The sequence below is a fragment of the Clinocottus analis genome, unplaced genomic scaffold (genome assembly GCF_023055335.1).
Source record: "Clinocottus analis isolate CAN_PGR_092001 unplaced genomic scaffold, fCliAna1.0.p SCAF_11, whole genome shotgun sequence".
Classification (NCBI taxonomy): Eukaryota; Metazoa; Chordata; class Actinopteri; order Perciformes; family Cottidae; genus Clinocottus; species Clinocottus analis.
In genome coordinates this window covers 14,956,582-14,976,428 of record NW_027175832.1, presented here as the reverse complement: position 1 = coordinate 14,976,428, position 19,847 = coordinate 14,956,582, and the positions used below count along the sequence as shown (strand labels likewise).

At 39.1% G+C, this 19,847-nt stretch overlaps 2 protein-coding genes across 5 annotated transcripts; both read left to right on the top strand.

Annotated features, from left to right (window-relative positions):
- Window positions 1-4,459: 4,459 nt before the first annotated feature.
- LOC137803639 (tropomyosin alpha-1 chain-like) lies at window positions 4,460-13,607 on the top strand. 4 transcript variants are annotated; one of them, XM_068602318.1, is made up of 9 exons: window positions 4,460-4,791; window positions 6,999-7,124; window positions 10,791-10,924; window positions 11,518-11,635; window positions 11,737-11,807; window positions 11,929-12,004; window positions 12,381-12,443; window positions 12,523-12,592; window positions 12,808-13,095. In XM_068602318.1, the coding sequence occupies exons 1-9, from the start codon at window positions 4,678-4,680 to the stop codon at window positions 12,888-12,890; spliced, it is 855 nt and encodes a 284-aa protein (XP_068458419.1). In that variant the 5' UTR covers window positions 4,460-4,677; the 3' UTR covers window positions 12,891-13,095. The 4 variants fall into 4 exon arrangements, with proteins under 4 accessions (XP_068458419.1, XP_068458399.1, XP_068458426.1 ...); XM_068602298.1 differs by lacking the exon at window positions 12,808-13,095 and adding an exon at window positions 13,260-13,607 and having other exon boundaries at window positions 4,463-4,791; XM_068602325.1 differs by lacking the exons at window positions 4,460-4,791; window positions 6,999-7,124 and adding an exon at window positions 9,260-9,592 and having other exon boundaries at window positions 12,808-13,090.
- Window positions 13,608-14,415: 808 nt separating this feature from the next.
- On the top strand, window positions 14,416-19,518 carry LOC137803652 (ras-related protein Rab-8A-like). The gene is made up of 8 exons (XM_068602338.1): window positions 14,416-14,581; window positions 15,153-15,213; window positions 15,767-15,827; window positions 15,940-16,017; window positions 16,126-16,215; window positions 16,330-16,395; window positions 16,485-16,535; window positions 16,790-19,518. Exons 1-8 carry the CDS (start codon window positions 14,458-14,460, stop codon window positions 16,877-16,879), a joined length of 621 nt encoding a protein of 206 aa, XP_068458439.1. The 5' UTR covers window positions 14,416-14,457; the 3' UTR covers window positions 16,880-19,518.
- Window positions 19,519-19,847: the final 329 nt, after the last annotated feature.

Here is a 19,847-nt window from a genome sequence, read left to right as displayed (position 1 = left end):
GTCTCTCCTGGTCCACAGACATTCAGAAATCCTTTAATAGATATATTCCTTTATGAATGCATTGGATTAATGGCTGATATTTTTATACATGGGCATAAAATCTGACAAATACATACAACATTTTGTTTTATTAAGCATGCATCAAGTTAATTTACATGATGATAATTTAAAGTGTTTTTCTGCGTATAAACCTTTACAACAAGGTCACTAACAGACAACAGCACACACAGAAACGACAAGCTTGTGCCCATGTTCTAGTCTTGTCCCATTTCCATCAACATGGAATGGACATGGATTAGGATATAGAACATTATTCAATTGTCCACATACCATCTTTTGAAGTAAAGCGTGTTTATTCAACTTTTGATTTGTACTTCCATGTAAACATGCTCTTTAATCTTTGAAGCCTCCATGGTTTCTAAGTTGTGTTACACGGACCGTCTTCTTTATGTCATCAACCTTGTTTTCATCCTGCAGTTCCCTCTTCTGGATGAATGCATGACCTGCACTAACACCGTAAAATAGGACCATTTTCAAATTGTTTGGATGAAACTTGTATACCAACACTTCCCAAAAATTTAAAAGCTCACTATTGTCTCAATAATATCATCCATCATATGCTGTAGTATTAAGATTTCCATTAATTGCAACTAAAAGGCAGAGGCCGTGAAAAACAGTCCCAGACTACAAGGACACAAAAGCATTTTAAACAGAATTATTATAAAAAAGAATCCATTTGATACATTTGATGCACTGTCTATAGAAGTGAAGATGTACATTCTCTGGGTAAAGACAGACCATGTCTCATATTGTTTCTGTACATTACCTCTCTGTCCATGTCTTTGCATAGGGGCTCTTTTCTGATCATATAAAACTACCAAAATCAGAGGTAAAACTGCTTAGTTTTTATTTGCTATTGGCAAAAGATTGTATAGCTCTTCAATGGAAAAAAAACAAACCCTGCAGCACAAACTAATAATCAAAGGCTGCCTTTGCATGGAAATAGCATATGCGACTCATAGCCAGAAACTGTCTTTTGAAAAAACGCATTTCCTAGAAAACCAAGTGACTCAACCAACGCTGTATTTCCCAATGAATAAATGCATCTTATGCATGACAGGATGATTATGATCAACATGTTTTTATCTCTGTGTTTATCTGTATATCTGTTTTGCTTTTTGTGTCTATATTTATAGTGGGAAAAACATAAATATATTCAACAACAACACAAAAGTACATTTGACAAGCATGTCCACACACTTTTGGTCCCCTAGTGTTATTAGTCAGGTGCTCAGATGGTGAATCTTTCAAAGCCAGACACTCATTATGGATTTTATATTGCAATGGTGCAAATATGTGTCTCACTTCACTAAAGCTGAACTGAATTTTCATTCAACTGCTCTGAGTTTGTGCAAGTCTTCCGTGTCACAAGTGCTCATGACCCCCGGTCCTTTAACTTCATGAAACTTAATGAACTTGATCATCTCACAGACTGCAGGTCTTAAATGGCAGCCGAGCAACACATACTAACTTCATCAGAGGTGAAAAGACTTTGGAAACACAAGTAGCATTCATACATCTAAAAATATACAACTTGTGAAAACGTCATAGTGTGATAATAAACAAAGCTAGAAATTATTGAGGTATTACAAGCTTAACATTAAAATAACTTAGGTCTAAACGCCTGCTCAAGTACGCAAACTCAAACAGCTCCTACTTTTGACCTCCGAGATTTAAAGGGATAGCGAGGATACACATATGATGTGTTAATGAACAGCTGGGTAGTTTTAGGAAATGCACAGTATGAAACATTGACATTTGATAAACTTAAAAACAGAAGCAACTGAAGCAGAGACAGTATAGAGTACCATCTGATTTTTTTTTCTTTTCCCTCTTGGCATGAAAAGCCTTTCAGCACTGGGCTTGTGTGAGACAACTGTGCCTCATCAAAGTGACAGATCTCTGCTCCCTTGGCTGGTAAGATGGAGTCTAGACATTGTCCAAAGTCATAGATACAACTGGACTGAGTTACAGAGCCAAATATAACAGATTGCCACTTCCCTTAGCTACTTCCATAGCCTCAACCCAGAGTTTGTGTTTGGTATAGTAGGTGGGAATCACTTGATGCAACCTGCATACAAAGACATGTTTGTACAGAAGCCGCAGAGCTGACATGTTTACTGTTGGTGAAGAATGGGCTTGTCTCAGTACACTATGAGTCAGTGCATCGCACAGGTGTGACATACTTGATAAGTCACATGTGCAGGTGTTGCCACAGCCAACTTTAGGAGTATTAGTTGTTCGTTATGGTCGCCTTGGACTGATTACTGTAATACATGGGTTTTCAGTAAGTACAATTGATCATTGGCAACATTTAACCCAGACCTGTAAGTGTACACATATCCTATGACATCAAGCGCTTAAGGCTCCTAAAACTGTAATAGTTTTAATTCTTTATTTCTCGCGTTCATATACACTCTAATCTGTTCCACCATTCCCATGGCTTTGTGATTTATACTTAGCAGGACGTTGACTCTACTCCCAAGGCGATCCTGTGGCTTTTGGGGGAGTTTTTACCATACAAGGAGAAGAGGAGTTTAGCTCAGTTTCCTGTGGGAGGGTTCTGATTTCCCTCACTCTGCATATGATCCACTCCGTCTATATTTCTCTTTCCCTTTACCTCCTCCCTCTGTTGTCCTGGTTTGGCTCCAAACTTCCTGTTTGCTATACAACCCAAGAATAATTTTATTAAAAGAAAACATAACTAAAACACCTCCAAAATCAATATTTGTCCATCAAATTGTGAGAACTGTATCTTAGCAATCTGTTATGATAACATTGTGTGCAGCCAACATCCTGACAGCCCGAGCAAGGCACACAGTCACAATGTCATGACGTAAGCTTGTGTTGAAACCTGGACTGTAAAGCTATCAAACTGCCATCCCTTTCATAAACCGAAAAAAGTGTTGCAGTTTCCCAGTCCTGATAAATAGAACCCAATTACAGCAATATCGGTCTTGATTAATGAGAAAATATTTGTGGATTAATGTATCTGCTGCCGTACAATCAAGCAAATTTCATGTCATGATGGGAGGATGTCATGACTATCCTATGAAAGTATAAACTAAGAAAACAGCTTTTTCAACAAACCATTTTTAATATAGATGATGGCCTTTTAAATGGTTTATTTAGCTGAAACAGGAGATTTTTTTTTTACTGGAGCAACAATATGCTCATTGAAACTTCAGAAAACACTCTTCTGTATAAGGAATGACATCTGAGTGGCAATAGTGGCAACGCAACATGAAAAACATGAGACGCATGTGTCCAAGTTTATCCTCAGATGTCACTTAAATGGCCGCTATACGCCGTCCTGTTCTTTGAGTTTCCTTGTAATCTTTATTTTTAGCCGGGGCAACTGGCACAGAAGAGTTGAAAGCAAGCAGACAGGACCATTAGCACACACACAGACACACTCACACACACACACACACACACACACACACACACACACAGACACAGACACACACACACACACACACACAAACACACACACACACACACACACACGCACATGCACATACACACATATGCAGCTCGCACTTACCTTAGCAATTTCAAATGTAGCACTTTAAGATCAACTAGAATAACAACATTATTCATATCTATTTTTATTGTTTATTGTTTTTAAGTTTTTACATTTGTTTTACCAAACTTAAATCTGCCAATAAATGAAGGGAACACCATGCATGACCCACTTTCTAAATATCTCATAGGTGCAGAAAATGAAATTACTGGAAACCCTCTCAGTAACACAAGTTGTATCACCAGTCAACGGTCCTTCTCATGTTGTGTGCCTTACAAATAACAGAAAACCGATCTGAATGAAGGTCTTGCAGCCCAATAGCAATTGAAAGGATCTTAATTGCAGTAGACGTATGGTTTATATGTGTAGCTCAACAGTAACGCTCCAGCTGCCTGGTGTAGATCACATGCAGACAGCTTTGTCCAAATTTTCTTTGGCTGGATCATTTTCCAAAAGCCCTTTTTTTTCATGCAGCGGGAGAATGAAAACTATGTCCTTTCTAACCAACTCTGGTATTAACATCAATTTGAACATTCCAAAGTAAGAGCCCAGGAATATTGGTATGCAGTCCAAAGGGTGAAAAAACTCCAATTACTAACGTGAACAATGTCCTTTTGACGCCTGCGTGCTGAATCATTCTCCTTCTTCTTATCTGCTGTTTCTCTCCCGTCTTGTTCAAAACAAAAGGACCATGATCCAAATAAGGAGATGTACATCATGTTGATCCTCCAAAGAGCCTTTAAGAGGTAAAGTTAATATGAGGGAGGGGGGCACAGTTCTAGGGTAGCCAATGCGGGGAGTGGCGAAGGGGTAAACAGTGGGAAAGGGCTGTCACTAGAGACTGGGGCTGTTTCCAAACCTCCAGTCAAGTTTAAATCACATAGAGCTCTGCCGACTCTCAGTTTGCATCCTCCTCTCTGCTCTCTCGCTTTGAGCTCCCTCTGTCTCTCTCCTCTCTGCATCTGCTGGTTTCCCGTCAACCTTGTGTGAGGCGTCTTCCTCTGAACATCTGCAACAGCCTTTCACCTGAAGCAATAAAAGCTTCTTTTTCCACCCTAAAGCCTGCGAGAAACTAAGACCCAACTGTCACCATGGAGGCCATCAAAAAGAAGATGCAGATGCTGAAGTTAGACAAGGAGAATGCCATCGACAGGGCAGAACAGGCCGAATCCGACAAGAAGTCGGCGGAGGACAAATGCAAGCAGGTGAGACAATGCAGATGGAGCTCTTGTTTAACTCTCATTAGAGTTGGGCAATAATTATATATCATAATATATTAACTTTCATAAGAAAAACATACAAAAACAGATGCAAAGTATAGAAAGCTACTGCAGCAGTATGGTTATAATTGTCCAAATGGCTTAATCTAAGCAGACTTTAATTTAAAAAAGTAATTAGTTATTTAAATTTTTGTAATTTACTCCATAACAGAGTAACATCAACTGGATCATTTGATATGCAGTTTTGTGTATATTTTCCATATCATGATATCCATCAATATAAAAAAAATTATTGTTACTCTTTTGATAATAACTATATTGTTAACTATACAGCTCCAGTGGTAAGTATAAATAAACTGCATTGTAACAAAGTTGGAAATAGGTTTATGTGTATTGAAATAAGTTCCTTCTGAAGTATTTTTGTCTCGCTTTCATTCAGTATTTTGTAAAAACAGCCCAGTTTGTTTCATTTTCTATTTACATATAAGATTAACATACATTGTTAATTTTTTCATGGTCTGGCCTTGAATAAATAAATACCAAACCACCTGTGCGGACTGCAGAGGGGCTCGACATTAAATGTCAATTTTTTTCCCGAAGCACCAAATGCGGAGTAACAGGGAGCAGCTGGTACTGAGCCCCTGAGTCTTGTCTTCGAAGGTGGAGGACGTCCACAGGGACGCACGGACAGAATGGCCGAGTGACGACTGCTATCAGTATCCACAGTGAACCAGAGGGATTACTTCAAGCTGCCAGAAGTTTAAACTGCAAGAGTTTAAACAACCGATCAAAATAGCAGCTGTTGCTCTGACTCTTAAGAAGGAGAGTACAACATTAGCCAGCATTCTTATCTGGATTTAAGTTTGCAATGTATCAACAGAAACCTCACTAATTCCTCCACAAATATCTACACATCCATATTTAGTGCTGCAGTGCAAGAACCTGAGACTTGACATGACATGAACCTTGACATGTCGAGGGTTGACTTAATGAGAATGTACTTGTACCACTGGGTACAAGAATCTGGAGCTGTAGTACGCCATTAGAGGCTAGTTAATGGAGGCATTCTTTCCCAATGCCGAGTGAGATGTGGTGTTGACATACATGTGAGCAAATGGAAAGATTCTTCGCTCTGGTCTCTAATGCCCTAATCGTACCCAAGGACTGACAGTTGTCTATGGCACTGTACCATGGACCCCCAGCATGTCTTCCACACCAAGGAACAGTCCGAATGAAATCCAAGACGATGCAGTTCTTCTTTGCATGGTATTGAGTCAAGAAGTGCTAAGAGGTGCTCGTTTTGCTATTCTTGGCACGATGACACAAACATCGGAGTGCAGTTGGGCTGACGGAAGGCCAAAAGCAATGCTCAATCTTAACACACATCACAAACAAAAGTCTCCAGTGGCAATTAAAGGACTGGGTCACCTAAATTACAACAGCATTCGAAAAACTCCTCAGAGGCAACGCATGCTCTTGATCATCCACTTCACGCAAAGCATACTCTTGATAATCCACACACTTCACGCAGGATTTACATTGGAACTACATTCGACCAAATAATTAGCCCCGATGAAAACGACTGGTTCTGTAGATTATAGACTTATAAAAACAATATTTAAACACCTATCAGGATGGATTGCGATTAAATCATGTTCAGACATTCATGGTTCCCAGAGGATGATGATACTGCTGATATTAGTGGTCCTCTAACTTTTTATCTCTAGCCAAAATGTATATTTTTCATTATTTTGCTTTTTGACCAAATACCTACTTGTTGTTTACTGCTAATTAGCGAATGTTAGCATGCTACCACATACACTAAGATGGTTAACATTGTGAACATTATACCTGCTAGATATCAACATCATCCTTGAGTGAGTATGTTAGAATGCTGATATTTATGCATTGCTGCACCTACGCAGAGCACCACAGAACCACTGGCATTGCTTTAGACCTCTATCTAACTTTCTGAGGTTTGTACTAATCATGTCTGAACATCCAAATGCTTCTGGGGATTGAAAAGGTCTCCTTGAGTGGTTTTAATCTAAACATGGTAAGAAATGAGCACCCCCTCCAAGTATTGTTTTAAAGCAATGATGGATTTGACTAAGCAGTGTTTTTTTTCAGACTTACTTGGTGTGGTTTTGTTCTATCCTTCCTGACTCTCTGTCCCATTTGCCTTCTTTCAGCTGGAGGATGAGCTGCTCGCTCTGCAGAAGAAGCTGAAGGGAACAGAGGATGAGCTCGACAAGTACTCAGAGGCCCTGAAGGATGCTCAGGAGAAACTAGAACTGTCGGAGAAGAAGGCCGCAGATGTGAGTGAACCACAGCGATGCCATCTGAAACACATTATCCACATTGCAGTGGAAAACCCAAACTTCTGAGCTTATAAGATATTGATTACGACTCGTTCAGACAGTCTAAACTAAACATCACTCTTGGATTGCAAAAAGACCACTGAAGAAGACACTTTCAGAATTTGCAGACAGATTTCATTTTCTATGAAAATGCATTTAGAAAAAACTTTGAATTAAGTGGCAGTCTGAGTGTTGCCTCCACTGCGTACACTCCCCAAAAGGCCATGCCTGGACTTGCCTTAATAGTTTGGTTGTTTCTTGAGCAATGAAAATAGCAGCAGAGTGACGCTCAGAAAATATAATAATCCAAACCTGCTTTGAAAGTTATTTATCTAGTTGTAACAAAGAGCACAGCCTTTAGTCCCCTTTGGCTTCTATGATTTCCTCAAAACAAAGAGGAAAAATACAGTAAAAAGGATCTTCACACCACATGTTTGCCTTGTACAATATACAGAATTCATGTTAGAAACAAGTTACACAAAACAAAGTATCTTCTTCCCCACATAGTGTACATAGGGAATGATGAACACAGAGAATTACTGAGTTGTTGGTGTCTTTGTGAGGTCTGTAAGAGCCGTTTCTCAAGCACAGACAGAGCTTGGCTGGCCTGCAGCCGACCAGGAATCCCAGGAATGCTGCTTAAGCAAACAGAGAACCCCATACTGCAGTGTCTAATGAAATCAATGCTCTGGCCGGCCCTTACAGTACTTATCAGCAATAATAGGGAACAATCATTCACTTTGAAAGAGCATCGAGTTCCCATGATCTTTCTTGAATAACATCTCAGTTACCTTAAAGAGACACTATGTGGTTATATTATATATTTTATCCAAAGCAAAAGGTTCAGGAACGAAAAAACATGGTGATGAACAGACTTATTTGCTTTTTGGGGGCAATTGTGTTCAATATTATTGATATTACACCGGAAATACTTTGTGAATGTTGTTTTACCAGTGACGCGCAATGATTACCTAGTTTTACATCTAGTTTTTCACATTTTTAGTTCGATGAATTATCTGGTAGAAACAATAGGATTACAGAACATTTTAATTTTCCACTTGATTATTTATCCCATCAGTTGATCGTTCAATCTCTAGAAGGCCGGAAAATAATGAAAACAATTCTCACAGGTTCTCTCAATCACCATTTATTTAAGCCCCAGGTGACATCTTATTGTTGATTTTCATTACCAAAATAGTTGCTGATGAGTTTTTCAATCATCAATTATTTCAGTTGTAGCAATAACACTAAATGGAATTGAATACCATCAAATGAAAGTAAGCTTCATGGTGAATCTAACACTAGTTAAAGCAGTAACCCCAAGGTTACAGGTCAGATTACAATGCAAATTGAGTTCAGTCACATATGACCATACAAATGCCCACAGGTCTGATTATTGTCTGCCCACAACTACTTCTTCCTATACGTACATTGCACTGGTAGTAAAACACATGTCATACAAGGACAGACAGAGAAGAAAAATCGTGGGTTTGCACTGAAAAGTGAGGAAGAGAAGGTAACCGAAGGGGGCGCTGAAGGAATGTGTCGCCACCCGATGGCTGCGTGTCATGTCTGCAAACAAAATCATTTACATGCCAAGCTGCTGCAGGTCACCCATCCCCGCTGAAGAGGATTATAACGGCCCCGCCCCACCAGGTCGGCTTTCAAGTAAATCTTTGGACCTTTGGTTTCTACACCTTTTACAACTCGCCTCGCTCTCCTTCACACACTCAAACTTAAACTGTTAGAAGAAAAAAAAAATCTCCCTCACGCGATCATATATCCGCGTGTCCTGATTCACATTGGATATGATTCATATATGTGAATCATGACCGGGAAATTAGATGAGGTATCTGCACTCTTCCTCTTTTCATCTCTTGAGTTTGCGCCCTCCTCTTTTTAATGGGGGCAGGAGAAAACGCAGCATAAGCAACACCTTACATTTGCCTTATAAGTCCACAATAGAAAGACTGCACAGTGACTTTACACACCTCTTTTGTGGAGGAAAGGAGCAGCGCCTTCCTCCCCTCCCAATTCCTGTGATGTCATCTCAGACAGGCTCCTTCACAGGATTGGAGGATCTCGCCATAAATTTCCTGAAACTCCCAGCCCTTTTTTTTTTCTCCCCATCCCAACCCTACACGTCCCTGACTTCCTGCCCGAGATAAAAAAGTTTTTCCTCGGAGCCTCTGACTTTGACGCAAATCAATAACTTTTAAGGACGCAGCACGTCGATCAAGACCGCCACATTATCTGGGCTCCTGTTTTTTTTCTTCCTGTTACTTTTTTGAGAAAACAAAGTTATCGAGATCATGGAGGTAGTGAGGAAGAAAATCCAAACCCTACAGCTACAAGTTGATGAGGCAGAAGACCGTGCACTGGCAGTACAAAGGGAGTTGGACACGGAAAAGGAACTGCGCGATAAAGTGAGATAATGAATCATTTATCTAACTTCAGCCGCATTCTTTTACTTGTATATGTACTGCTCTCATACCAGTTGAACATGTTTATTGCGGATTGTAAATAATTTACGTGCAAACGGTCAGTGTTTGACTGCAGGTAGCGATAATTAAACACTCCTTGAAGAAATGAAAACGTTTTCTGCGTGTCCCAATAGTGGGTTTGTTAATTTAATCTTGTTATGTGTCGACGTGGTCGTTTTCGAGGTTTATGGTAAGTTTCGGCATCATAGTAGCAACATTCCTCTCAGATTTTTGTTCGGCTGCGTAATCTAACTCCAACCCGCCCTCGATCTTCTTAAACACCTACTTTAATTGTTACGAGAGCCCCCAGTAGCCTATGACATCAACCGCCAGCGTGGTTGTTTTAATATTAAGGTGTGGCAGTCTTTTGACCTTTTTTTTTAAAAGCTAGATTTTGTTTTAACCAAAAGTATGTCCAAAACACCTATATGCATGTTTTCACACGTATCCAGTAATCTTTGCTCTGCGCGCCCTATGAACGTTTTGTCTGAATAGCATTATATGAAATAAGGAGCTGACTGTAAACCCTCCTCCACCTCCCCGGCCTCTGCACAGGAAGAAGAGAGCAGATGTGGTTATCTGTGATATCAGTCCCACAGGAAACAGGCCCAGAAGAAGCGATCTGCTTCCCCCCCCAAACATAAATGGGTTAACATTACAAACAGTTAGACCAGCTGTGCCACTTCGGATATGACCATATGAAGGGTTAAATCTGCCACTCTTGTTACTCTGTATCAGCAGTTTTCGAAGTGTGTGGTGAAGCTGCAAAGTCCAGAACTGACAATGGTTGTTGTGCGTGAACTGTATTTACATGGAATAAATCTGACTTTTTGGGGGAAAAAATACAAGAAAGCAGCATTAGCAGGTTGCAAAAATATATACATATGCTTCATTGAATACCTATTAAAATACAGCTCGTAACATTCAGACCATTTGACAGCAAAAAAAAGCTTACATAAACAGATTACGCCTCATCTTTTAACGCAGTACTATTGAGACAATCTACTCAAAACCAATATAACCGATTTCAGATAGTTTTCAAAGTGCCGCTTTGGCCATCCTCAACAGTATCCTTCCTCTTGTGGCAGCAGCCTGTTTCCTGGCTGACCTCTGACCTCTCCATGTTTGTGTGTTGCTGTAGGCGGAGGGCGATGTGGCATCTTTGAACCGCAGGATCCAGCTGGTGGAGGAGGAGTTGGACCGCGCTCAGGAGCGACTGGCCACAGCCCTGCAGAAACTGGAGGAGGCTGAGAAGGCAGCAGATGAGAGTGAAAGGTGAGAATCAACACAGACCTTAGTCGACACTCATTTGAGACACACCTACAGCTGCAACATTGAAAAATGATCATCTCATGGCTTCAGAGTGCCACAAACGTCCCATGTTTTCACATGTTTGGGAGCAGTAAAGTAAAAAGCCTAATGGGATGAATAGACGATACATTCTAATTGTGGCCAAGGCGCCAGAGATATTCATTCTGGAGATATAAGATAACATACAATAAGTTATCTAGAAGGAAAATTGGGTGTGCGATGCACAGAATAGATAAAGATATAACAAAATATAAAATAAGAGCAAAATATAAGGAAGCAAAACTAATAATCAAAATTAAATTTAAGCTATACATGGATACAAGAGTCTGTCTGTATTTATTTGTATTTTTTTTTTTTTTTATCAGTTTGGTACATTCAGTGAGCTCATTTGTAGCTTCTTGGAGAACATGCCAGCAAAAGGTGCAGAACAGAATGCAAACCTCTGAATAATATTCAGACTCGAAACCAGAAACGCTTAAATATAGTCAGAAGAAGTCCATTTGAGGTGTCTTTGTGGTTGTGTTTAACTCACGGCAGTCTGTCTTTCTGATCTTCAGAGCCATGAAGGTGATTGAGAACCGAGCGATGAAAGATGAGGAGAAAATGGAGATCCAGGAGCTGCAACTCAAAGAAGCGAAACACATCGCTGAGGAGGCGGACCGCAAATACGAGGAGGTGCGGGCACAGAGATCACATTTCCGCTGACTTTCGGTTCTCAGATACGTTTTTGCTTCATTGTGATTTACTGTGATTTACTGTCTTTTTTTTAAAATCAGGTTGCCCGCAAATTGGTAATCCTTGAGGGAGAGCTGGAGAGAGCAGAAGAGAGGGCAGAAATTGCAGAACTGTAAGCAACACATTGAAGAAGTTCCATGAATGCTCGGAGACATCATTCCATTGATATCAGATAAGTGTGTCAATGTCGGACATATTTAGAAAATACTAATGCATCTCCTCTATCCGTACAGCAAGTGTGCTGACCTGGAAGAAGAGCTGAAGAATGTCACCAACAATCTCAAGTCCCTCGAGGCTCAGTCTGATAAGGTGAGTGTTAATCACTCAGCAGTTTGATGCTGCATTGTTGTCTCCATCAGCCTGCTGTTTGACCTTTTTTTTTTAAAACAAGTTCACACATTCACAATCAACAGTGGCCTAGTACCACCACTCAGCTGTTCCCATGGAGCAGCACAGCATCTTGATGTATTATCACATTTTGCAAAGCTGAGGAGGTGTTACCCACTCATTCAAAACCGTAAAACTCTCATCTGACATTCTGAAAAAAAGAGACAAATGTCATGTAACATGCATATTGATGTTTACAATGTAGCTGTTGAACACAAAAAGGCGGAATGAAGAATTTCCCCACATGGTTACATTGCTATATTTATTGTTTTTGTCTATTATATCTCTGTCTCTATAGTACTCTGAGAAAGAAGACAAATATGAGGAGGAGATTAAAGTCCTGAATGACAGACTTAAGGAGGTAAATTCTCGCCTAATATCCTATATTCTTTGAGGAAAGCGGTGTCGGGATGGTTAACGCGTGTGTTGTTTTTTCAAAGGCCGAAACTCGTGCCGAATTCGCAGAGAGGACAGTGGCTAAACTGGAAAAGACCATAGATGACTTAGAAGGTACACTTCATTGTAATCCTTTCTCTTTTCAATCCTTCAGTGATCCACTGTTTCTTAACCTTTGTTCCAAACTTTAAAGTTCTTAATTTTCTTATTCTTAATCTTTGATTTTCTCTTTTTCCTCCTGGCTTCCCATCATGGTCTACACAATTCTGCCTTGTCCTCTGCACCTGCTCTCTCTCTCTTTCTCTGTCTGGCTGCCCTTTGACCTGCAGATGAACTGTACACTCAGAAGCTGAAATACAAGGCTATCAGTGAGGAGCTGGATCTGGCCCTCAATGATATGAACACCTTGTAAACCTTGCAAATAGCTCTCGATGTTTCCACTTTCCCTTTGTATGTCTCCCCTTGTCCGATTGGAAGCACTTTGTCTTTTCTTTTCTCCCCCTTCGCTCTCACTGCCCCTTGCTCCTTTTGCATTAAACTAAAGCTCAATAAAGATATTTATCTCTTTTATTCTGTCTTCTGTCATTTGAGTTCTGCCTGCTATTCATCACTTGCAATAGTTTTTATATTTATTAGCTAATTTGAAAAGTGTTTTTTTTTTGTTGTATTTCTGCTCTCACCATATCGTAATAGATCACCCATTGCTCTTCCATGATCAATGAATCTGTTTACTGACAAAGCCATTGCATTTCATATCTGCCGTGACTTTTTTTTATTGCAGAGAACCTATCGAAAGAAAAAGAGCAAAACGTAGGAATGCATCAAGTCCTGGACCAAACACTGCTGGAGCTGAATAGCTTGTAAAATGCCAAGAAGAACATCAAGCAAATAAAACAGCAAACAATTCGTTTGCAAAATATATTGTCTACATGCCATCCATTCTCTGTAGTTTTTCACTCTTAATCCTGGATGTTAAAACACATGTATCCCTGTTATATATTTATGGTTCTTTTTTGTTTCTTTTCCTTTTTAAAAAAATGGTTTTGGGTCCAAATGCTTATCAGTTTCGGTGCTGGAAATTGTGTTGTAGACCGAATTCTGAGCACAAATAAAACTGATGATGATGTGAGTTGTATGCGTTATGTTGACTATGTTCATGTATGCACAGTTATGCATGTGTTTCTTTAGCTATTTCAACACAGCCACAAACTACCTCTCCCTTCAGTTTACATATGCTAACATGCACAGTATTTTATTTGTGCTTTGCTGAGATACTTCAAATATAAAACTGGAGATATGGCTTAGCTGCAAGTCCTCACAACACTATTGTCACTGATTCTGACATTATTGTTTCAGGCAGGCACCACACACAAAAGGGTGAATGTACGAAACGATAATAACTAAACTATCTCCATGGCAACTGATCAACTTCATCGACTGAAGGCCATACAATGTTATCGTAAGCTCAGAAAACGGCACATAAAAATGGACCTTGTATTTAGATTTTTTTTGCCAAAAGGGGAAAAAAATGACTGCAATGATGCCTTCTTAAATGTAATACCATAATGTAATGTAAAGAAGTGCAGTCCTAATTTCAGTTAATAGTAAAGAATCATTAATGAAATACACAACAGCATTATTATGTTATCTTGTAATGCATCATAATGTATATATTTAAAATGTAAATTTTTCAAGTAAAATATTAATCTGCATAGTAGATTCCTATAGCTGCATAATAAGTGTAACATTTAAGATGTCACTGGGAAGCACAAGTTTGAAGTAGCATAAATAAGTACAATTACCTATAAAGTATACTTAAGTGGACTATGTCACTTGAATAATGAAGACTTGTAAAGTGAGGAAACGCCTACTGTTCCCAGTCAGACAGAAGCAGTTGGTGTGTTGGCCAGCAGGGGGCGTAGTTTCTGCACCTTCAGATCACTGTTCCGCCGGGCGGGATTTCCGCAATAATTTCAAGTATGGCGAAGACATACGACTATTTGTTTAAATTACTATTAATCGGCGACTCTGGTGTCGGGAAGACCTGTGTCCTCTTCAGGTTTTCAGAAGACGCCTTCAACTCAACGTTTATCTCAACAATAGGTGCGGTTATGGTGACGTAATGTTGAACTGTGTTTCTGTCTGTTTACAATGATCTGTCTCAGTGGCTACGTCTACTTACTGGAAGGTTACGTTTCAGGCTGGAAGTAGCGTTAGTTTCTCTTTGTCATTGATATAGAGTCTGCCATTTAGATGCCATATAATTAAGTCATCAATACGAGATGACGAGGGGAAAGACTGTTACCCGTGTGATTAGAAGAATTGTATGAGTACCAATGGTTATGTTGTATCAAACTAATGCCGACTAAGTGACTGTTAGCTCTACATTTAGCCATTAGGTGCCGTCTACATTCTGGTATGAAACTAGAAAACATGATATGTAACATGCCGTAGCTGATTAATTTAAGCACGATACCAGCGCCGTTGTTCTTAAATGCACAGATTACGGTTGTATGCAGTGAAGAGAAAACGAGCGTCCGTTTTTTCTAGACCCTAGTTGTCATTTCTGTATCACAGCAGTGTCGACAAATGTTTGACAGGTAGCTAGCTAGCTACACGAATCTATCAAGTTAACGTTATGATTGACATGCATGATCCCTTTTTATCCCTACAGGCATTGATTTCAAGATAAGGACAATAGAGCTTGACGGCAAGAAAATAAAGTTGCAGATATGGTAAGTTTATAAACATGTAATTCCTTTAATTCAATACGTCTGCCGTGCTAGCAGTGTGTTGCTCGTATTGGGCTAATAAAGAATGGATGACACACAGTTAACCTAAGCTAATTGTCCTTGCAGATGTAGAATAAGGTGCCTAAAGCTCATTAACACTCTTAAAATGATCATAATCGACCGTAAAGACTGCTCACTTGATTTATAATTGGATGTACACGTTCTTAATGTTTTTCACCCATTTTTTTCACAGTTTATTTCTTTAGTGACAGTTACAGTTTTTGTAGCCTACAAAAACCATTAAGCTAAAGCAAACCTCTACACTTAAGTTACCTCTTAATTAATATCTTAATACCAGTGTCTTACCTTCCTGCAATACTAGTGTGTTGGAAAAAGTCCATGTATGATAAACCAACCTCCTAAAACATAGCTGGCATACTTAACTGCAGCGAGTGACATGTTGTTTTCAACTTTTCCAAATGATACATCCCAATATTGGTCTTAAAGGTGTTTCTTATTTTTTCCTAATATACAATACCCCTTATGATGCTTTCAGGGATACAGCTGGTCAGGAGCGCTTCCGAACAATCACAACAGCCTACTACAGAGGAGCAATGGTGAGTGTCTCCAAGTGTTGTCAAACAATTGTAATACAAATCCACTCTACCATGAAATCACAGATCTTAAACTCTATTATTGTCAACACATTTGGTTAATTGTTTTTCACAGGGCATAATGCTTGTCTACGACATCACCAATGAGAAGTCTTTTGAGAATATCAAGAACTGGATTAGGAACATAGAGGAGGTATTTAATGGCTCAAATAGAACCTCTTTTTTTGCTTGGTACTTTTTCAAATAAACAAATGGCACAATGTAGACTGTTTTTGAATACAGTTTTGTTCTCTTGATCTAGCATGCATCCTCAGATGTTGAGAAGATGGTCCTTGGCAACAAGTGTGACATCAACGACAAGCGGCAAGTGTCCAAAGACAGGGGCGAGAAAGTAAGAATCTTGGTTTAAGTCCAAATAATACATTGTCACCGGGTTTTATTGCATTAGTATAATAATGTAAAACATGTCAACACACTTAATAAAACGAAATGTTTTTTTTTTCAGCTTGCATTGGAGTATGGAATAAAGTTCATGGAGACCAGTGCAAAGGCCAATATCAATGTGGAGAATGTAAGTAGACTTTCTTCCTTGAGTTATACTATGCTTAATAAATCATAAGTCATCAATGTGATAACGTGTGTATTTATTCTGGTTTACAGTCGTTTTTAACGCTCGCCAGAGACATCAAATCAAAAATGGACACAAAATTGGTAAGACATTTTTGATTGTGCAACTTTGTTCTTTGCAATATGAGAAATTGATTCATGTAGTAATTAATCTTTAATGTCTTCTTTAAACGTTCTATTATGTGAAACAAAGCATTTTCTATGAAAAGAAGTAGGCTTCTGGTTGTTGAAAAGTATGTGAGGATTCCTTAAGAGGAAGTTGCTGAATCATACGAGAGCAGCGACTGAGCCAGCGGTTCTCCATGACAGCATTGACCTGTTTATTTGTCAATTTGCAGGAGGGCAACACGCAGCAAGGGAGCAGTCATGGAGTCAAGATCTCAGAACCTCAGAAGAAGACCAGCTTCTTCCGCTGTAGCCTTCTCTGAGGACCCAGGTCTTCGATACTGGCTGCCAACTGGCTGGACATAAATGAACTGTGCTTGCTTTTAGCACTTCCTTCCCCTGCTTTCTTCCTTTTTTCTTCCCATCCATCCATAAGCGACGAACTTCCCCTCCTCTCTTCCTCTTCTGAAAGCTTCCAGCGGGGCATCGCTTCCATTTTAAGGAGATCTGTTGTCTTCATATGTCAGAGTGCTTTACTGGTAGAGGACTCCACTAGGAGCATTGTCCAGATGTTCTTTATCACACAAAAGACAAGCTCTTACTTCTCAATGTAGTCTCTTTGTTCTTCACACACATATTTCACACAGCTGGTAGCACAACCAGGGATGAGAAATCATTTAATTAATGTCGAGGCTTTGGGATTGCCAATTCAAATGTGATAATAAGATCTGTTTTTATTTGTGCCCTTTTCATTTGTATGTGGTAAATGTCAACAAGAGACTGATAGGCTTGAACTCCAGTGAAACAGAGTTGCACATGATTTAATTTTCGTTTTTGGGATTGTGAATCATATCACGTATCAGGCATTCAAGGATCAGAGAGGAATTGGATTGAAAGGTTTATCCTTTTGAGTTCTGCTCAATGGTTAGCAAGTAGTCCTTGACAATCATCAATGTGACTGAAAAAGTCTGTTTCATCTTGTCCTGATAATAACACATTGCCTCCAACTCATTTGGCCCTTTCTGCTGTAGCTTTCAGGTGCTGAAAGGCAGTTTAGCAACACAAAACCTAAACTTATAATCCAGATTTCTTCCTCTATAGATACGTTTCTGCTGTCAAATTATCAGCAGAACATTGGTGAAGTGACGTACTCCTGCTTAGGCTTTCTCTGTTGTACACTGTGGTGTGAAAGTGAACATGTGCTAACACTGCATTGTGGACCGTATGTAAGTCCACAATTTGGAAAAAATATTAGGATGTGCACACAGTACAATATATATAATCAAACATGTTGTAATTGTGTAATTAAATAGGGCCGTAGTCAATGATTATTCTAATCATATATTCTTATACATCAGAAAATCATCAACAACAAAAAAAAAGCTCCAAATTTGGGCCAAATACCCAAATATTCAATTTAGCTTCAACTAGCGAATGTTTGGCTCTTTTGTTGGAAAAATTACTTTAAAAGCTCATCAAAATAGCTTAAAGTGTTGCCCTAAATTTGACTTGAAGGTTTTGTTGCAGCTCTGATTCACAGTCAAGCTAAATGATGTCTCTGGGTTTTTCATCAAGTAAAATCACTCTTGAAGTTTCTCACTGTAAGCCCCTTCTCCTCCTGCTATCCACACAGCTCTCCTTGCACTTTACCAGTAACTCGTGTTTTGTATGTAGCCTGTGCCAAGTGATAGTTTTGCAATCCAACAATCCAATTACTTAGTTAAAAAACATTTTGAGTCTTATATAAAGGGCCTAATTCCTTTTTTTTTTTTCTTTCTACTACACCTACTTATAAATGACTTGATCTCTTTTGCTATTTCACTGCTAGTGACCCACTGTCCTGGTATTAGTTCACTGCAAAACATTGTACTAATATATATTTATAAAAAAAAAAAGTTAGCAAGCCTTTGTTTCTATGCTACTGCCCTGCAACATTATGGTTTAAAAAGTGATGTTTTCTTGACTTAATACATGAACGCTGGCTTGTCAAACGTGAAAGATGGACCATTAGTATTGTTGTACACTTTCTCACACGTCTGTGTCGTATGCTTGTGGCCCTTGAGTTTGACCACTTGGTGGCACCAGAGGCACAGTAGGCGCTATTGGTGGTCTGAATTTGAATCAGTATTTTATTAACAGCGCGAGCCACAGTGAACTAGACTTGTGCGATCCAAACCTGTACCCGCTATTTAGCATTGATGTTAAGTCTCAATCTATTCCTTATGAATCCTTCCTACATGTGTTACTAGTCTGGAAATCAAACTCCTGTATGCACAATATCGAGGGGGGATTTGCTTCTGTTTGCCTGCACTTTTTTTTTTTCATATATCAAAAAATTTGGGACCTTACGACTACCATGGCCATTTGTCTTAACCACCAGTACTCAGTTCTGTCATAGGTGAGCTATGCATTGTGAATCTTGGACCTGTGCATATTTGCTTGATGTAATTTTCAGACATACTTGTAGACCTATACAGTTGAATGAATGGGCTTTTTTGTTTTGTTTGTGTCATTCACTGAGTCAAACACACAGGACTCTTTAGAAATCGGATTGCTACAACAATGCCAGCGGAAATTACCATGACGGAAGATTAAGTAGGACGAGTCTAGACGTTGAAATGTGGAAATGGTGCTGTTGTCTCATTCGAGTGATACTGTAGCTTTAAGTCATAAACAAACATAGAGAGCAGACCTTTTGTGGGACTGAAATGGCATCAATTTCAGCTGAAATGATACTTTGATTTTGTTTTTTTAAATCATGTCCTTTAATAATATACTGTACATCCCTTTTTACAGCCATATTTTCATTCCATCAATTGTGAAGTACACAGGGAGAATAATAAAATACATTTTGAAAAAAAAAAGTGAAAAAGACATTGTATATATCACATTGAAAAAAGAAATCTACTTAAATTGTACTGTACTTTCTAAACCCATATGAACATGTATCTACAATTTGTAGATGTGTACTTTTGATTTAATAAAATAAGATTATAAAAGTTACTTTTCCTCTATTCATTGTCTTTATTGGCTGGCTGTCGGAGGAAACTACACTGTCAGTTGACCCCATGCTCCCACAATGGAGCTTGACTGCTTTAATGACAAATGGCTCTCCTTTTATTGGCCCGCTATGACCCACTGGAATATTCTGGCATGTGTGTCTTTTATAGTCTCGTGTAACTGAACCCCTTTCGATACAAAACGCAAATCTACTGTTGATGGTCATAACTAATGAGCCTTGTCTTGATGGGTTGGTTGCTGCCTCCTCTTGATGATAGACCAGCTGCAGTC

Coding starts and splice junctions, on each gene's coding strand:
- LOC137803639 (XM_068602298.1), top strand. CDS start 4,678: ATGGAGGCCATCAAAAAGAAGATGCAGATGCTGAAGTTAGACAAGGAG. Junction 10,925..11,517: donor GCAGCAGATGAGAGTGAAAG/GTGAGAATCAAC, acceptor TCTGATCTTCAG/AGCCATGAAGGTGATTGAGA. Junction 12,593..13,259: donor GACCATAGATGACTTAGAAG/GTACACTTCATT, acceptor TTTTTATTGCAG/AGAACCTATCGAAAGAAAAA.
- LOC137803652 (XM_068602338.1), top strand. CDS start 14,458: ATGGCGAAGACATACGACTATTTGTTTAAATTACTATTAATCGGCGAC. Junction 15,828..15,939: donor CCTACTACAGAGGAGCAATG/GTGAGTGTCTCC, acceptor TGTTTTTCACAG/GGCATAATGCTTGTCTACGA. Junction 16,536..16,789: donor CAAAAATGGACACAAAATTG/GTAAGACATTTT, acceptor GTCAATTTGCAG/GAGGGCAACACGCAGCAAGG.